The sequence below is a fragment of the Canis lupus genome, chromosome 6 (genome assembly GCF_048164855.1).
Source record: "Canis lupus baileyi chromosome 6, mCanLup2.hap1, whole genome shotgun sequence".
In the NCBI taxonomy this organism is placed as follows: domain Eukaryota; kingdom Metazoa; phylum Chordata; class Mammalia; order Carnivora; family Canidae; genus Canis; species Canis lupus.
The window spans coordinates 52,517,679-52,537,360 of NC_132843.1; the positions used below are offsets into that span (position 1 = coordinate 52,517,679).

At 41.9% G+C, this 19,682-nt stretch overlaps 1 protein-coding gene across 4 annotated transcripts in view; it reads right to left on the bottom strand.

The window, feature by feature from the left end:
- Positions 1-18,760, bottom strand: part of SELP (selectin P) — a 39,884-nt gene extending 21,124 nt beyond the window's left edge. For 2 of the 4 annotated variants that reach the window (XM_072830525.1, XM_072830524.1), the window contains exons 1-6: positions 16,604-16,736; positions 7,762-7,852; positions 5,331-5,717; positions 1,994-2,101; positions 1,359-1,544; positions 280-465 (exon numbers count right to left, since the gene is read on the bottom strand). In XM_072830525.1, the coding sequence (XP_072686626.1) occupies positions 280-465; positions 1,359-1,544; positions 1,994-2,101; positions 5,331-5,717; positions 7,762-7,852; positions 16,604-16,606 (961 nt within the window). In that variant the 5' untranslated portion in view covers positions 16,607-16,736. Of the gene's footprint in view, positions 1-279; positions 466-1,358; positions 1,545-1,993; positions 2,102-5,330; positions 5,718-7,761; positions 7,853-16,603; positions 16,793-18,637 lie in introns of those variants that run through there. The other 2 variants (XM_072830523.1, XM_072830526.1) reach the window with 2 other exon arrangements.
- Between the last annotated feature and the right edge of the window lie 922 nt (positions 18,761-19,682).

Consider the following 19,682-nt stretch of genomic DNA (forward strand, 5'->3'; position numbering starts at 1 on the left):
GAGCCATTCTGTAACTGCTTGAGTGGGGAGTGGGGCTGTGAGTTTGGGAGAAGGGAGGACTTCTAAATTTAGTTTTTAGTGAAGTCAGACTCTTGTTTTTCTGGTGCCTGACACCTTTTTCTTATCCCAGATGTACCCAATGTACTGAGTGGCACGTGGAAGGAGAGTCAAGTTGTGACAGTTCAGGAAAACTTCTCCATAGCTGGCCACTGTCATCTGTACTCACAGCAAGAACTGGGTGCAGTGAACATTACACACCCTCAGCTGCTGGAAACTCACCTTCACACACTGGGGCTGCAGCCGTCCACATCCCTGAGGCCGTGCACTGTACCACCTCTGGCCCAACTAATGCAAATCCCTCTTCACAACTAAAGTGGCAGCTGGATTGATACTGGAATGCTTCGACAGAGTGAAGACAGTTCATGCTTCCTTGCTCAGGAGTCTTTAGGGGTGGACACTGGGTAGCTACAAACAGCCACAGAGCAATAGCATGAGCCTTTGGGTTATGCTCAGCACCTGAGAAACCTCAGGATGCTAGAGCAGCTATCTATACCTTTCCTACAGGACAAGGTGATACACTGGGCTGGTTAAATGGTATTTTTAACATAAAGGATCCAAACATCCTTATTTTTTATTTACTTTTTAGTTTTAAAAAGACTTTATTTATTCATGAGAGACAGAGACATAGGCAGAGGGAGAGGGAGAAGCAGGCTTCATGCAGGGAGCCTGATGTGGGACTCGATCCCAGAGTCCTTGGATTATGCCTTGAGCCAAAGACAGATGCTCAACCACTGAGCCACTCAAGCGTCCCAGTCATTTACTTTTTAAAGAAGCAAGGTAAGGGACACCTGGGCGGTTTAGTTGCTTAAGTGACTGCCTTTGGCTCAGGTCATAATCCCAGGGTCATGGGATGAGCCCCAAATTGGGATTGGCTCTCTGCTCTGTAGGGAGTCTACTTCTCCCTCTCCTACTGCCCCCACTCATGCTTTCTCTCTCTCTTCAATAAAGAAAAATTTTTTTAAAAAAATAAAGAAGCAAGCAAAGTAAAATGATCAAATTAATAATACTCAGCCCTAAATCCTCATTATTATACTCTGCTTTGCAATTAACAAAGAGAGGTAGATCCCTTTGTGATGCTTTTTCTTGAGAATCAAAAATTATGCTGATTATCTCACTATAGATACAAAACATCATGAAAACCAGTATTAGTGTTATTCTCATTGATGGATAATAGTAAAAATCAGAATTCCCCATCTAGTGCAGATACTCACTACTTCTCATGCTTTTAATGGAGAAAGCTTTTTTCCCCTCTGAAATTCTAGTTATCAGTGAAGATAGAAAGAATAGACTCTACATACCTACACATCGTGGTGGCTTATTTGTCCAGGTTCCAGAAGCCAAGCATTCCAGCTTGCTGGGTCCATTCAATTCGTACCCTTCAGTGCAGTAGAAGCTGCACTCTGAATTGAAAGAGAAGTTTCCTAGAGGGTGGCTGCAGTTCATGAGCACATGCTGTGGAAGATCAAAATTCCCACACTCTCTGACTGTAGGGACAAAATATTGATTTTTTAAATTGCAGGTTTAAAGACAATGTCATGTTTTCTAGAAGTTGGAAGCTATTTGTATAACCCTCTTAACCCTGTCTTTCTAACCCAACCTGGTCATCTTTCCTTGGTTCCTTTGTATTGACTACATCTTGGGAAATAATCAGTCTTTCACTGGTTTTTACTTCAAGTGAGCAAAATCAGCCTTTGTTTTGCTTCCTTTATGTTTCCCTTTTACCTTTTAGGATTTTCTGAGCAAATGTTCTAATGAAATGTTTTACCCAGAGCATGTGTCTTGGGACAATTGAAGTGGGGCCAAATGACAGACCATAGAGAGAGCCAGGACTAGCCATTATTCACTGGAGAGTCTCCAACACAGTTTGCTTCCTGGCACCACTTCCAGCACAAGACCAATGGCTAAAATAATATCAACAAAATAGTGGCCTCACCATATTCACATTCTGATCCATAGAATCCGGGGAAACAGGAGCAGGTGTAGTTCCCGATGGTCTCAATGCACTCTCCTTGCTTGCTACAGGACATGTCCTGGCAGGAGGCTGCATGGATACAGAAGGATAAGAATCATGGGCATTCCCAGGAGATGTGAAGAAAAGCTGACTTTTCTTAGCCCCTCTTAGATAAGATCATGCCAGCCACATAGCAGAAAATGACAGTGTCCTTTGGTGTGCCAGCTTGGTCCCTGTGAAGGACATTGTAGGAGCCCACCAGAGCAGTGCATAGCTTCCACTTTAGGCTGAGTTTAGAGTTGCCTAAGGAGGGATTGTTATGTGTGGCACAGAGAGACAAAGAGCCACTCTTAGATGTGTAGACAGAAAAACTCCTCTATGTGGTACAAAACAGATTGTGGCTTTTTAACCAATAATGTTCTTAGAGTTGTATCATTACAGAAGCCCCCAGGACAGACAAAGGTTAGGAATCAGATGTGAGGGGTCACATAAATATGATCAGGATCCTGGCTCTGCTGCCTACTATTATGCGACCTCAGGCAAGCTACTTCTCTGAGGCCAACTGGCCCAAGATCAGGGTCAAAGCCCTTGCACCTTTTGTTCATTTCAAATCTGCACCCAACACCACATGGTGGAGGGGAAGAGGAAGCAAATGAGATGCTTAAGACCTCTTCATGGTACAGGACAAACAGTCTGCTGAAGAGATGTTTCACAGGTCCAACTATGCCAGGCTTATGTGTGGGCAATATGACTGGCCAGCCAGGCCCTTCTCAATAGAAGAAGGTCTGAATGCAGAAGGGCTAGGGTTTCTTTCCTGCAAGAGACTTTTTGGGAATGTGTACACTATGCACCTGATGGAGGGTTAACATTAGAATTGATATTATGAAAGCACTGAGAATAATTTTGCTGATGAGGTCAGAACTGGGGGGCAAGGTCTGAGGCTAGACTATTTTCTGGTGATGTTCCCTCTGCACTAGGCCTTGACCACACTTGGTCCACTTTGGTCCATTACAAAAGGAAACTCATATGTCACATAGAGGATTATACTAGATCTCAACTCTGAGATGCTCTCATTCCATAAGTTATGCAGGTTCTATAGGAAAACATTCCCTGAGGCAGCCAGCAAGTTTGGTGAAGCTGCACGGGAGCACTGGGTAGGGTTCCAAGTAACAGGAAGATGCAGGAGGAGCAGTAGCCAATAGACAGAGGTTTGGTCCACATCTTCCATCCTATTCACCTTGACCCTACCAGTGTCTCCCAGCAGCAATACCTGTCTGTCCTATGCTCTGGGAGCACACAAATTCTATTCTGATTGTAACTTCCTCAGGATCTCAGAATGTTAGAAATTAGAAAACAGTCAATGGTCTGTATTCTACTCCACATCAGGGTTTCAGACAGGTTAGTAACTTTCTATAGCTTTGAATACCCAGGAAAAGACATAATGATGATTCACTGAATGAATCTTTTTTGCTAGGCTGTTCTGTGGTCTAGCAAATCCTAAAATTTAGAGAATCGGCCCAACTTAATTTATTGTTGCAGTCTACAACTGCAGACAGTTGATGCAGACAGATGATACTCTATTTATCTATTTATCGACCCACAGAGAGTCGATGGTTCCCCTATACCCTTTATGTGTTGGATGGCAAAATGTGACTCAGTGATAGTGGCTGCCTAGAGTGTTGTATTGGTGGAGATGGAAACTGGCTGTGTTCAGGCAAAATTGCAATAATTAGCCATATGCACCATTATTGCAGGTTAGAGGAGTGGACATTGTGCATACCAGTGGTTTCTGATCCCTTTTCTTCCTTGTAATTTTTTGCAAGCTTTGTTGGGGAAGATAGTCTTGCAGATATGGATGTTGAAGGTTGAGCAGGGAGGGGGAGCAGAGGCATACTGGAGCATCTACTGGCAACCAAACTAATCTTACAGGCATAGTTTCAGGAAGGCATAACCCAGGGAGTGTAGGGAGCTGACGGGGAGAACAGCAGGATGAGCAAATATTCTGGTAATGTTCATCCTGGCCTATAAAGAACAGGTTGTGATTTTTTTAAATTAATAAATCTATTTGTTCATTTGTTTATAAATTATTTACAAAATAAGACCTAACTACATGACAAAGCATTTATGGATATGTTTTCCCTCGGATAGGAGGCTTGAGTGAGGAGAGAGAGAAGTAGAGGGAAAGTGGAGGAAGACTTCTGAGGGGATGTATTTATAATTTAAAGAGTTTAGAACATACATAGCAGAGTGTGGCATCTGTAAGATGATTTACGAAAGAAGAGGCTCAGAGGACTCAGGACTATCTTGCCCGGGACGGTCAAGTCTCTCCCTAGCCACAGTGTTTGGGTGCTACATGGGGCAGAAAGAGCGCCTCTACATGAGAATCCGCATCAGAAAGATGGAACTGGTTCTGGCACAGGTGCATGACTATATGAAGACCAAGCTTCCATGCATGTCTGCTTACTCAGGAACTGCTTACTTTGGTGAGAAGCAAATAAATGCACTCCCAGTTACCTCTTTCTTCCCTTTCCTCACACCTCCAGCCCCTCCCAAAGTCCAGCACACCTGAATACATGCTGTTGTTGAAGGGAATCTATAAAGCATTTGTGATTGTTGGTCATGTTTTCACATTGTCTTGTGAGAACGTAGAGCAAAGAGTACAGTAGCATATGTGGTTAATAAGCACCAACTTTGGATCATGAGTTTGAAACCAACTCCACCATCAGTCTACGTATGGCTCCTCCACCATCAAGTAGTTTAGAACCTTGAGCAGATTCCTTACTAGCCTGAGCCTTTGTCTCATCAGTGAAATGAGAGTACTAGAGGACCTGATTGATGAGGGTTCTCATGAGGACTAAATGAAACTAACACGAAATAGACTCATGACCCACAAATTAATAACAATACTTGCAACATACTGATGTGCAGTAGGTGTGAATTAGAGCTGTCTCCTGGGGGCGGGGCCAACCTACCTTTCAACTTATACCATCTCTTATACTACGGCAGAGTGGTGCAAAAAAGCTCAGGACATAAATTTAGGAGACTAAAACTTCCTGAGAGTCTATTTCATCTGTTACAAAACGAGGAAGGTGGATCAGATGATCATAAAAATGTCCTTTATGGTTTCAAAAATCCAGTTTTCTCCAATTCTGATCTTATATCCTTTCAGGTCCTCAACAGTGCTGATTATAGTTTATCCCTTGTTCTCACTTCCCTGGATTTGTGACTCAATGTTACCGACTCAGTGGTTGTATCAGTGAACGAGGGGAGGCATTTTTTTTTTTTAAACAGACAAACTTCAGAGTAGAGAAGATCCTACCTGTATAGCATAGCGCCCGCTTCCTTTTCCAGCAGGGCTCATCATTCCACTTGCCAGGGGCCGACAAGCTCTTGATGTAGATCTCCACACAGTCCTGATTGTTCTTTTTGTTGTTGGGCTCATTTTCAGCCCAGTTCTCGGCCTCTTCGGTGAGAGGCTTTTGGGTTCCCACCCAGGTCCATTTATCATTGATCTTTCGGATCCCAATCCAGTAGTAGGAGTTGTAGTAAGGTATGACATCATTGAGGTAAGCAATTTCTTTTTTATTCTGGATGGCCACTAAATCTGTGTAGTGCTTCTGGCAGAAAATCCGGGAATAATTCCATGAATACGCTTTCGTGCTGTAATTATAGGTCCATCCTGCCACTTCTTTCTGCTTTATTAATTCTGGGTGAAGGAGAGTGAATGCCAGGTTAACATCCCTAACCAGAAGGATTTTATGAGCATAAACACACTTCTAAGTAGTCAGATGAGTTTCTGACTGGAAGAAAAATACCTAAAACATGACTATTTTATGTCTAGTCTGGTTGTTTTAAGGAAGAAGAGTAGTTTCCATCTTTTACCTAAAAAAATACACATGAAGTCAGAATAGGAAATTGTACCCTGAGGATCCTTAGTATTAAAGATTTGGAATCATGTGATAACAGAGTTGGGTCATCTAATCTTCTCCTCCTTTCATAAATGGAAGAGACATATTGAGGAATTTGCCCAATTTAAATGACACATAAAATGTCTTGGTGGCTGCTTTAAGTCTCCAGGGTCTACCTCTTCATATGGAAAATAAGACGCTTGGTGATCTGGAGCTTACCTGCTGGCCCAGATTCATCACCTGCCACATTTACCTTCTTAGCAAAACAGACTCCCACTTCTGTGCCTTTGCAATGCTCTTTCTGCTATTCTGGCTGCTGTCCCCACTTATGCCTAGTAAACTTTTCCTCCCCCTACTTTCCCTGACTTGCCCAGATAGGCTTGCTCCTCTTCCTCCAGGCTCCCACCGCACCTCATCTCTGCCTCCACCTCCCTTATAACTGGGCCCTAGAATGTCTCTTCCTGTGACATGGTCCACACCTGCTGGATTGTGAATCCTGAGAGTGGTCTGTTTTTATCTCTGGGTCCTTCACACCAAGCACAGAGCTGGGCACTTCACTGGTGTTCAGTAAAGACTTGTTGAGTTAAACACAGCATGTTTGTGGCAGAGGCAGCTTACAAATCAAATCTCCTGGTCTGCAATCTTACACTCATTCCATCTCTCTTGACTATCTCTCTTTGATAAATTATGCTATGTCCTCCTCCTGCTCACTCACTTGTTAAAATAAGGCTTACAACAAGCCTTTTGAAGAAATGTTTATCACATCAGATGAAATAAAGTATGTGACCTTCAAAAGTGTAAGGGGCACTCTGATGAAAAATATTGTCTTTGTAGCCAGTGGGAACTCATCCAGGCCAGAAAAGGCCAGATCCCATGTGAAGAAGTGTACAATGCAAGCAATCAGACCTGGAAGTGGCTCTCTTTCCTGTTTATAGTCTTTTTTGTTCCTATTCACCCCTGTCCTCTGCTGCCCATATGAAGGTCATTTGTCCCTCCTTCACTGATACCTCTATTGCACTATTTTGCCCTAAGACTATTATTTTGGTGCCACCAGGGCTGCATTATTGACTTTCACGGAGCCTAGGCAGTTTTGCCTTTTTCAGCTGCTTCCTCCATAATAAAAATCTTAAAAACTGGAACACCTGGATGGCTCAGCGATTGTCTGCATTCTGCTCAGAGCAGGATCCCAGGGTCCGGAATCGAGTTCAGCATTGGGCTTCTTGTGGGGAGCCTGCTTCTCTCTCTGCCTGTATCTCTGCCTCATTCTCTCTGTGTCTCTCATGAATAAATAAATAAAATCTTTAAAAAAATAAAATCTTAAAAACTGTATTTTATAGTTGCATTGGTATAAATATATATCCAGGGCAGCCTGGGTGGCTCCGCAGTTTAGCACCACCTTCAGCCCAGGGCCTGATCCTGGAGACCCAGGATCGAGTCCCACATCGGGCTCCCTGCATGGAGCCTGCTTCTCTCTCTGCCTGTGTCTCTGCCTCTATCTCTCTCTCTGTGTCTCTCATGAATAAATAAATAAAATCTTTATAATATATATATATATATATATTCATTCATATTGTATAAGACATTTTTGTGGGTCCTTATCAGTAGTGTTGGCCAGTGCCTGCTGTGCCTAATGGATAATGGACCCTGGTGATGTCCATTTCAGTTTGTCTACAGTCTTTCCAGCACTAGGATGGTGTTGGGTGCATTTTTTTTTTTCTGGGCATCTGGGCGGGGACAGTATCCCCATGTCTCATAATGACTGGCTACTATCCTTAACTTCTCCTACTTGGAGAAGGTCCCCTAATTATTCAGGCCCAGATGATAGGTTAAAATTAAGTTTACCAAAAATCAGGACACTGAAGCAAAGGAGTTTGGCACTTGTGAAGATCACTCTCTGAAATCTCCAGTTCCTAATGGCTTTTAGGCAGCTGGCCTGAAACAAGAAAAGAAAACTTCCTTTTAGTATCCATGTGAAATCGATGTGGCCAAAAAAATTCTTGTTAACAATCATTATACTGAGTTAGAATCCTCCCTGTTTCCATCAGGGTGGAGGTTCAAGCCCTCTGTTACCTGCTTGCTTCTTACTGCTCTGCTTCTGAGTCTGTATTCTTTTTTTTTTTATAAATTTTTTTTATTGGTGTTCAATTTGCCAACATATAGAATAAAACCCAGTGCTCATCCCATCAGGTGCCCCCCTCAGTGCCCGTCACCCAGTCACCCCCACCCCCCGTCCACCTCCCCTTCCACCACCCCTAGTTTGTTTCCCAGAGTTAGGAGTCTCTCATGTTCTGTCTCCCTTTCTGATATTCTGAACCAAGGCTGAGGACAGAATTTGCTTTTTCTTTCATTTGACAAATATTTACCAAGTAACTACTTGGTGCAACCAATATTTTCCATTTATGAAACAATTTGTAATACACACATCAGAAAAATATTGTCATTATTATTATGCAGTAATTTCCCCTGAAGAACTAGTATGCCATACTCCAAAATACTAGGAAGTTGCATGCAAACTCCCAGGCTGACCTATACTTTGATGCATAGGGCATCAATGAATTGTGCTGTGCTATATCATCTATCCTATATTACTGATCTATGTTTTGCCTTCCTGCTTGATAATTTCAGCCTGTATCCACAATACTATTCAATATTTAATATATATGCATAGTACATATATATTTTAATATATATAATAAACTTGTTCCCCTCGGATCAATTATAAGTATTATTTCTAATAAGTTCCCTTCTGTTGGGATTTCATCAAATATCTTAATATTTAAAAATATTTTTAGATAAGTTCTGGGAATGCTCGTCTTGTCCAACTCTCTCATGTTGCACATGAAAGTCCTGAAGGTTGGGGAATCTAAAATCACATATACTTTCAGAAAATTGAATCTTTCAAATTTTGATTTGTTACCTTTTTTGTAAAGAAGATTTAGTGATCAATTAGAGACTTTAAGCTTAAAATTGCATTATATTAGATTAAAATTCTATAGAGGAAGTGGAAAAGAGATAGGTATTAAAGGAAAGAAAACAAATAATAACTATAACTATAATAACAAATAATAAAAGTTCCTATTATCCAAAACTTGTTTAATATTTTTTCTTAAGTGATGAGGGTCATTAGATCACTACAGTATTTAATTCCACAGGAATAAATTTTGAGAAGTGACGTGACATTTACTTATGTTAAAAGGCTAAACTTTACAATGTATGGAACATCCCATCTTTTATTCATTTTAAAACCTAGATGGCAAAAAAAAAAAATGTTAGCTTTCCACTTAGAAATGTGTGAGACTTTACATAATTTTCCAGAATTCTTTCAGAGGCAATACTTTTGCTGCTGAAGAACACAATAACATAGATTTCATGAAGGGGATCCCAGTATTTACCTTTGAACCTGCACTGGGTTTCTTCACCAGTAGACTAGAGGAGAGGTGTAGTGTTTGTAATCTAGGGGTGCTCTCCCTGTCCCCTTTGGAAGTGTTTGTCTCCTTGTACATTTCTCCCTGGAACACTTCTAGGAGGTTCTCTGGCTTGAGGGTGAGCCCAAGGAAGTGTGTGAGAGGCTGATCAGGGGAGGCTGCTGTCTCCCTATCAGTGCGCAACTCCAGCCACTATCCCAAAAGAGCTGTTTTATATTTTACCTAGTTTAAAATTTGAAATATGGTTTAAACAGAATTGAGAGACAGCTTTTAAAATTTCAAGACTTTCTTTTTTTAAAGGTCTTATTTCTTTGAGACCAAGAGAGAGAAAGAATGAGAGAGAGAGAGAGAGAGAGAGCGCACAGGCAGGGAGAGGGGCAGAGGGAAGGGGAGAAGCAGACTCTCTGCTGAGCAGGGAGCCTGATGTGGGGCTTGATCCCAGGATCCTGGGATCATGACCTGAAACGAAGGCATGCTTAACCAAGTGAGCCACCCAGGTGCCCCAATTTCAAGGTTTTCAAGGTGGATGTTGGGTTAATAGAGTGATTCTTATTCTTGCAGGACTTTTTGATTCCTTTGAAAGCCTGAACAAAGCTATAGTCAGGACGGACCACAAGTTCAAATCTTTGTGAACTGTGAGGCAACAGAGTAAGTCACTGGCAAAGAACAAGGGTTTTGTGTGTGGGCATGGAAGATGCATGATGCCTAATGATCTTCCTCTGAGTGGCCCTTTTCCTCTGAAACCTCCTTGGGGTGGGCAGGCTTTCTCACATCTGCTCCTGTTCTACAGTGTCATCTTCAGGTCTAAGATCCTGGAGATTTAAGGACTGTTCCCCGATATTACAAAGCCAGTTAAGTGTTGAAACAAGAGGAAATGTCTCTAAGAGAAATGGCCACGTGCTTTGCTAATCTTTAATGTTTTCTGGCAGTCAACTTCAAACTGGAAGCCACTGGGAAAAAGTCTGAGACTGGGTCATTAGAATCACATCCTGAACCTGTGTAAACCTTCATTAAAGCTGCTTCACACTGTGGTTATCTTTAATTTTACTTTTCCTAAGAATTAAAAGTATGAGGTGAAGAGAAGGGCAGAGAGAAAGTGGAAGACCAAGTGTTTTTTCCCTCACTCTCACTTTGCTCGGGAAGACCTATGGATGCCAGCAGGAGTCCCATAACTGCCAGCATTGTGGGTGGTGTGCAGTTGTTGGCAGAAATGGTACCATGGAAAGGGATTCAGTCTCCTGCCCATGTTGTAGACCAGCTGTGCACTTTTAGAGGCAGAATTGATAATGTCCCTCCTTGGATCGTTTGCCTTCTGCCCTGATACTGGTTTCTCTCCTTTCTCTACAGTTTAGCTTCCTTAACTTCCTTGGCGCCCTTTACTCTCCAGCCTCCTCCCATCACCAGCCCGCAAAAGTGCTTTTGCTAACTTTACCACTGAAATCCCAATTACCAAACCCAATGAACACTTTCCCTTCTTATCTATCTTGCAGCAATAAATACTAGTGACTACTTCCTCTTATTTAAAATGCTTCCATTGGTTCTTCTCTTGACTCTTCTCTGACATCTTGAGCAATTTTGATGAGTCTTCCTTTGAATCTACCTCAACCTTCTGCTTGCACTTGTAGAGATAGAGATTTCCCTGGGTTCCTGACTCCATGACCCTAGTTTTTATCACTCTTCTGCTTTCCAGAGGTCTTCTTCTGGCCATCCGTTTGCCAGATGGCCCTCAGGCATCATCTCCATTCCTGACTATCTTCCTGAGCATGCCATCTGCAATCTAAATGCAAAGCAATCAAATGAGCATACAGCCGGAGGATGCTGCTGGTAGAGGCTTTTCAAGGGCCAGATGACTTATGTCAGAATCTCAGCTATAGTAGAGAGCAGAAGTTAATGCTTAATAAATATTATATGAATGAATGAAAAATAAATGAAAGAACAATGGCAGAGGAATGACTAGAAGTAAGAGAAGTGTGTGCTGAGTAGGAAAATATAAACATATGTGATGATTATTGCTCAGTATTTAAGGGTTATAGCAGTGGTTGTATCAAATTTAAAAATGTATTATGATTAAGCAGAAGAGCATAAGAAAGCTGTGCAAAAAAATGATCTTGGTACTATGTCTCATTCTATTTGCATGTGAGAGAGACAAGGGGCATGATGGCTCACACCCTGTGTGAGGAAACAAATGAGCTGATTCATTCTCTTACACAGCGCAGGTGAGATAGAGGGATATGTGAAGAAGTGGGGAAACCAAGGATTGTTATAATAGGTGTTGTGTTTCAGGAAAGCTTGTGGGGCATCAAACAGTAGCAGCACCTCAAAGTTGGGGATGAGAAAGCAAATTTCGGTCTAACCCTCTGGAGTGAGTGTGACTCTCAGAAAGGCTCTAGCAGGGCAGCCTGGGTGGCTCAGTGGTTTAGCACCTCCTGGGGACCTGGGATCGAGTCCCATGTCGGGCTCCCTGCGTGGAGCCTGCTTCTCCCTCAGCCTGTGTCCCTACCTCTATCTCTCTTTCTGTGTCTCTCATGAATGAATAAATAAAATTAAAAAAAAAAAAGGTTCTAGCACTAAAGGGTGATCGTATAAGGAGTTTACAGACAGTCTCATTGACCTGAGTCCTATGGCCCTGAAGTCCTTCATCAAGTGGGCTGTGTAGGGAAGACCAAGGATCTCTCTCCTTTGTCCGAACCCTTCACATCAACTTGTCATCAAAACCTATTGACTTTACCTTCTGACCAGATAGCTAGTCATTCTCCAGATTTACACTTACCGCTAAAGTACTAGTGCAGACATCATTCTTTCTTTCCTGCATATCTCTTAATTAGCCTCTTATCCTCAAGTTACCCATTTTCAATTCTTTCTCTAGAATGAAGTCAGAATGATATTCCTAACACAAAAGCCTGATCATACCACTTTACTACTGAAAATCCATCAGGTGTTCCTACTCCTTGAGCAATAAACACAAACTCTTCAAAATGAAGAACTCTTTAAGACCCTTTGAAATGTGAATTCTTCCTTTTGTCTATCTCATCTCTTGCCATTAATTTTCAATTTATTCACTGCTTCCATACAATTCTACAATGTATTTATAACAAAACATTTTGTAGTTTCCAGAATGCGCTATATGTGCCCTATGTTCTCCTTTTATGTGTTCCTCCTCCTGAAAGGAGACTTCTCTATCACCAATCCTGCCCTCTCCCACTGTCCCCACCAAGACGGGTGCTCCCTGTTATTGACTGTTCTTTCCCATTGCTTATTTCAGTAACTATTGACTTATCAATTGCCTACAATGTGTCGGATACTCTTTGAAGTACTGGAGTTACAATGATGAAAACAGAAATCATTCCTGTCCTTGTGTAATATACAGGCTATTTTTTTAAGATTTTATTTATTTATTTATGAGAGACACACACACAGAGAGAGAAAGACAGAGGCAGAGGGAGAAGCAGGCTCCATGCAGGGAGCCTGACATGGGACTCGATCCTGGGTCTCCAGGATCACGCCCTGGGCCGAAGGCGGCGCCAAACCGCTGAGCCACCCGGGCTGCCCTAATATACAGTCTATTGAGGAAGACAATGAAATGCCAATAAATACAAGCAGTTCATAACAAATAAACCTGGAAGCTAGTGGTAAGTGCTAGGTAGGGAATCAAAGCGGGGTTATGTGGTAGAGGGAATGCATGGTTACCTTAAGCAGGGAGCTAAAGGCAGATCTCTCTGAGGAGGTCATTTTGAACTGAAAGCAGAATGGCCAGAAAAAGCCAGCCAGGGAGAAGCAGGAAGAAGAGAATTAAAGACAAAAGGAAAATCCAATGTGAAGGCTTTGGGTGGTAGCAAAGTGTGGAGTGTTCACAGAACATGAAGCCATTAGTGTGTCTGGAATGGAATGAGCATTGGGAGGAAGAGCATGAGATGAAGCTGGTGACAGATCACTCCAGGGCTTTGAGAACTAAAACAAGGGGATGAGATTTTGTTCTAAGTGCAAAGAGGAGTCAGAGGCTGGGGGGTGTGGATTTTAGTAGAGGCAATGATGTGGTCTGATTGATGTTAAAGACTGGGAGGTCCTAGAGGTTAATTGAAAAGGTAGGTTTGATGAGGGAGCAAAAGGGAAACTGAGGGCACAACACAAGTTAACACCTGGCACCCTGCCTCCCTCCTGGTGGGACATGTGTGACATTCCTCAGACACTCCTGGCTACCCAAGAACAAAGGGAAGGGAGAAACAAAGGGTTATCTGAGATCACAGTCCTGCAGGACAGGAGTCTCCATCAGTTTGCGACTGTCCTAATGATTTACAAGAATAAAACAATCTCCAGAAAGCTATAGATTCAATTTCCTGGAACCCTAACATCACCCTTCCCTCCATAGGGTAGAAAATTTTTTATAATCAATCATTCCTCACAACCCCAGTGTAGCTCTTTCTGCCCATGGGTCCTGTCCCTGTGCTATAATAAAAACACCCTTTTTGCAGTGAAAATATCTCAAGAATTCTTTCTTGGCCACAGGCTCTGAACAACCCCACTCCAAACCACATCAGGTTAGGGCTGGATTTTGTGAGTCTGACATAATATGTCACAAAAGAGATCTAATTGTCAGGGCTGTGAACAGAGAAGCATCCTGAGCAGATGCACCTGACAGTGATGGTTTTGATGAATTAGCGGCAGAGAGGATGTGCTGTGAAAAGGGAAGGCTACTGTACTAGTCTCAGCCGGAGTGAAAGGGGTTCTGGCTTGGGTCGGGATCAATGGGAATGCAAAGCAGGGAAGTAGATGTGAGAGTCCTGGAGGAGACAGAACTATACAAATAGCTGGTAGCAGAGTCCAGGTTTCACAAGGCATTACAACTGCCACAAACTTCCCTGAAGTTCTGGATGGTAGTGGTGGTGGCATAGCACAGATGTTAGTAGTTCCAATAATTTAAAGGGAGAAAATGAAACACAGCAAGAGAGAGACAGAGAGAGATCTCTAGGCCAACAGCAAATGAGAAATAAAGACAGGAAGGAGCCCAGGACATTAACACAAAGAATCAAAGCACATATTTACATTAGACTAAATCATTAGGTTGAAATACTAGTATTAAAAATAAAGTGGCATACCTAGTTTTCAAAAGTCCATTGGAGCATGACTGAGCTATATATCCCTACAAATATAGAGGGATCATTTTGTATTTGACTTGATAAAATTTCTGTTTGCTTTTCAAAGAAGTGAGACACCTAGAAGACAATGTAATAAATGTCGTTCATGAAACCACTATGTGCCTACTTTCCAGTATTGATCCAGGTTCTTTTCTCAGTGTTGCCCATTATGCAGTAGGTCATTTTGACTTTTGAAGATTTGATTAATAAGCTTCCACCTACAAAATTCTGAAGCTACATATTCTAAGAGCCAATAGCCAGCCCGAAGAGTGGGAACTGTGTAGCTACATTTCAAAAAACAGGTCATGGAAGGAAGAGTGAGAACTAGAAGCCACAGACCTAAAGTACTTACGGTATAAATGGAAGAGAATCCACACTTGTTATGGTATAAATGGAAGAGAATCTACATCTGCTTCTCAATCCACGAAAACTCTAACATCAGAACACGTTAGCTGCAAGTTCCCAGACAAGAGTTCTCTCTCTGAGATTCCTCTGATTGAAAACACTCCACCAGAGAATCCTTAATCTCTTTTCTTCAGGTCCTGGAGGTTAATTGAAACCACTCTGACCTTGAAGCCAGATTTACATACAGAGGGTTGAGGTTCTTGAGTCCCAAGAGCCAAATGTACTCAGGGGCAAAGGAAGAGGTCTTACTTTTGGACTATGGTAACAGTTCTACAGCTGGAGTCCTCAGCACTAGATTGCAGAGTTCCAGCCTAGCTTCAAGGTACTAGTGGAGGAGCTTCTAAGAAGAAAGCACAGGAGGCAATAGAGTTCTTAACCCAAAACCCATGTGGGGGCTGGGGAGCCCCCTGTACTTGTCCAGAAAGTAGACAAGTGTTTATGTGGACATTTGCATTTTCATCTGGGATGAAGAGCTGTACTTTCACTAGAACCTCAAAGAACCCCGTGATCCAATGGGTCAATATACTTCTGAAATAGAGGAGGATCCCAAATTAAATAGAAGGAAGAGATGACTAACTCCTGGTCCATGTAAGTTGACCAACACAATATGATATGCAAAAGATGAAACAAAAGCAATCCACATTCTTATGTCATTGGAGTTCAAACTCAGGAGACTCAAACTCATTCCTGTTCTCTTCAGAGTCTTCTCTTTTATCCCCAATAAAGAAAATCCCCATTGCAAATATTTGAAAAGTGTATGTAAAGTAAAAAGGTGGCGTGAATCACGTAGGAGTGCTACTTTCTCTGGCATCTAGAAAGGGGCTCAAAAACAGAGACAGTTGGTTTCTTGTTAGCCACAGATTGCAGGATTTTGGACTTTGGGAGCCTGAGACTGTGGGAGATACTCCTGGTAAGTCGGGAGTAAAACCGTGTGTCTTATCTGTTAATGAGTTCAAGAATGTCTAGTTTTCCTGGGATCTTCCCTGGATCCTAAACCCCACAATGTTTTTCTTTTTCACAACAATAATAACTGGCATTTACTAAGCAGTTCCCATGTGTCAGCCTCAGATTTAAATTCTTTTCAGTGCAAACTTATTTAATCTTCACAATGACACTGTGGGGTGCTAGAATTATATCTATTTTACAGATAAAGAAACTGAGTCACTAACAGGACAGAGACTTAAGGCAGAAATGGAAGCCATATAGAGATACTCCACATGAGTCCCAGTGGACTCCTAGGGCCTAGAGAAGGAACCAGAAAGGCTGGCATGAGAACACATGCAATCATAGGTTGTCCCAGGGCACCTATTCAGCTTTGCCTTCAAGCCAGAGAGAAGAGCGATCCTAAGAAGGAATTCAAGGATTTACTAAGATTTGTGCCATGAGAGTTTCTGTAAACTCTAATAGGAAAAACAGCGGCAGTGGAGTCAGAGGATAGGGGTCTAGATCCAGACCATGTCAAGCCTAGCAGTGAGGCCATAGGTAAAATGCCTGGTCTCTATAAGGCTTAGTGGAACGTGGAAATGGCAATCTCAACACCCAAGGATATTTGGAGGGTCAATGTGGACAGCAGGCTTAGAGATGCTCACACTCTAAAGGGCTATTCAACATAAAATACCACGACTACTACTGTTCCTCCTCACTTTCTGATCCTTTACCTGCCTGACTCAGCTTCCATGCCACATCTCATCCAGTTCCCAGAATACAGAGAAATGAACTTACCATCTCCTCTGAGCCTCGGCTTCCTCTCAGCCGTCTGCCCAACCCAGACTTCTTATAGTCTTGCTGCCTCCCCTCAGTGTCAAGCTGTTTAGAAAAGCAACTTCCTAGTTCAGCAAGTTCCAGAAATTCACCGCAGCCCTTCCCACGAAGTTGGATGTTGATAACACAAGAGCAGTTGATAATACTTAGTAGCAATGGTCACCAGGAGGGCAGAAGGTCACCTACTTCCATGGGAGATGGTCTGGAGACAGGGGCAAGTGTGAATCACTCCTGGACATCCCGGGCTGTGCAGTGCAGGAATCATGCCCACACCCCCAGGAGTCAAATTTCCTCTAATTATAATACAAGCCTCAGTTTAAGGTCGTACATTTGGAAAATATGTTTTGTCTTAATCATAATGCCCAGTGCAAATTTTCCAGTTATTGTGAAGTCTCGGTCAATGTTAACAATTCCAGAAGCCTTCTCAGGCAAGGGAGAAAAAATAATAATACAAAAAAATAAGGTAGGAAAGGAAAAAGCCACTGAGAAAATCCTGACAATGAGGGGTGATTGCTGGAAACAGTCTTAAAATGAAATATAACAAACATGGGTCATTATTAGAAAAATTTCTCAGATGGATCTGAGGGAAGGTGCTCTGTAGATGGTAGGTCCATATTGATAGTGTGTTTTAAGGTGCATAATGTTAAGTTTTAGAGAGTCTGAGGGAAGTAGAGAAGGATTTCTGGGAAGCTAAATGGCAGAAAAACACTTGACTTTGTTGAAAAGCTGTTCAGGCTGAATATCTGAACAAATATTTTGCTCAAGAGATATCATCTGTGTAGAAAATTTAGATTGTTTCTAATTATGTGGCCATTAAAAATGCAATGTAATTCCAGTGTAGTTTAGTTAGTAGTGTAATTTATCTGTTTCATATGTTTTCTCATCTCTTGATAGTCTATGGACCCCTCTCCTATGTTAGTTTTTCTCTGCTATTGTGTCTAGCAGAGGACAAATAGACACTCAGCAAATACCTGTGGCTTATTAGTTAGATTGATGACTCTGGGTAGACGCGATGAAAATGCCACCTCCCCTCTCTACATGGATTTCTATTTATCCTATTACATAGATGCATTCATACATGCAACAAGTATTTGAGTTGCTTCAGGGTTCCAGGAAGCGTGCTAGCACTAGGGATTTGGTAAAACCCTAGTGGGATTCACTTTTTTTTTTTTAAGGAGGAGACATTAGATATTAAATAAAAATCACACATATAAATGCAGAAAGTAAAAAACGTGGTGCAGTGAAAGGATATGATGGGAACTTGACCTGAGGAAGACTCCCCAGAGACAATGATTTCAGAGCTGAGGTCTTACTTCGAATGAGCATTACTGCATCAGGTGGGGAGAACATTCTAGGTCAGTAAAGACTTGGGGCAGCCTGGTTGGAGGGTGGTAAAGGAGGCTAGACAGGTAGAGAGCCTCTGGACCACGCCCAGTCTCAGATCATGTTATGGCTGTCAGTATGTGTGCCATCTGTCATTGTGTGAAATAAAAGGCAGTTAATTCCTTCTGTACGCCTGGTCCCTCTACTCGGAGAACGCTAGGGAACTTTCTACATAACAGGCTGTAGGATGACAGGCTAGAACTTTAAAAAGAGCATATAGCTCTTCCCCCTTATTGTTAATACAATGTGTTCATTGCTAATAAAAAAAGAAAAAAAAAGACAAGAAAATTCAGAAAAGCACAGAGAAGGGGGAAAAGATCTCCCATAATACTGAATTGGAATTGGAATAGAACTGAAATCCCATTACATCCATTCTGTACAATGCTGTTTTGTTTTGTTTCATAATATATCATAGACCTTTGTGATGCTTTAAAGTATATTTATGCTGTAGTTACAACTAAAACAAACCCCCAATATATAAATAGATGAAAGTAGAGATATACGTACAACATAAAGATCAACAATGAAGGATAAAGTCAACTCTTCCATGGCTTAAGTGGACATTATCAAAACTTCCCAGAAAGCAGGGATTGGGAGAAGAAAAAAACTTACCAGACAAAAGGAGCCCTTGTGACTTATTTGCCTGAAGTATCTGTCCCTCCCCTGGTGGCTGACACAGTCATGAAAAAAGATATCAACCCTCCCTGTATAGCTTTCATAAGATACCACCCACAAGACTCTTGAGCTTCTAAATCTTCCCGCAGAAATTCTATTTAAATTGGCCTGTGGTGTTATGATTAAGCATTTCTTTTCTCTATCTTTGCCCTCCAGTTTTGAAGGGAAGGAAAGGCAGTGCAATCAGTCATCTTGGCAAAGGTCTCAGGCAGTGAATATGCCCACCCACATAACCTTAAAAAGAAACTGAATTCCTTGGACGAATTCCCCATTACTGTGTTTATGCCTTCTCAGCCCCACTGGGGGTTCATTTATTTATCCTATGCATCTTTATGTGGATGTGCTCTGTGTTATCATCCAAGTGAATAAGACACAGCCTCCATCCTGAAGGAGCTCAAAAACCAGTGGAGACACAGACACAGAAACAGGTAATTATGAACACCTTGGAGGAGCCAGCATATGCACCCATTCTCGCATCAGCCCCGTCAGAAGATAGCTAATTACTTGATGGGAGCAATGGAGAGTGGTTAGAGGAGGTGCTTGGAGGAAACAGCCCTTCTGCTGAATGGAAGAAGTAGGATACTTTTGTGCAAGCTCAGTGGCTGGACATGTACACACAGACAATACTCTAAATTCAGCAGATTAATTAGGACTTGCTTTATCACATTAAAAGTATTTTTACTCCTCCAAAAGCATATTGGAAGAGTATATGTTTGGGGCCCTTTGATTATCAGAAGGTTGTGATAACCATAGAAAGGTTATCACCTATACTAGAACACTAGAAACATAATGAAATGGTGACCTGTCTATAAATCAACACTATGAATAGACTATTTAAAAGTCACTGAGGAAGTGAAACAGAGATACTGTTAGACTTATGAGCTACCATTGCTGAGCACTTTATTCTTAGGCCAGACTTTGTTGGAAGCATTTAAAAATCTGTGTCTCATTTACTCCTCACAATGGCTTTATGAGGCAGATT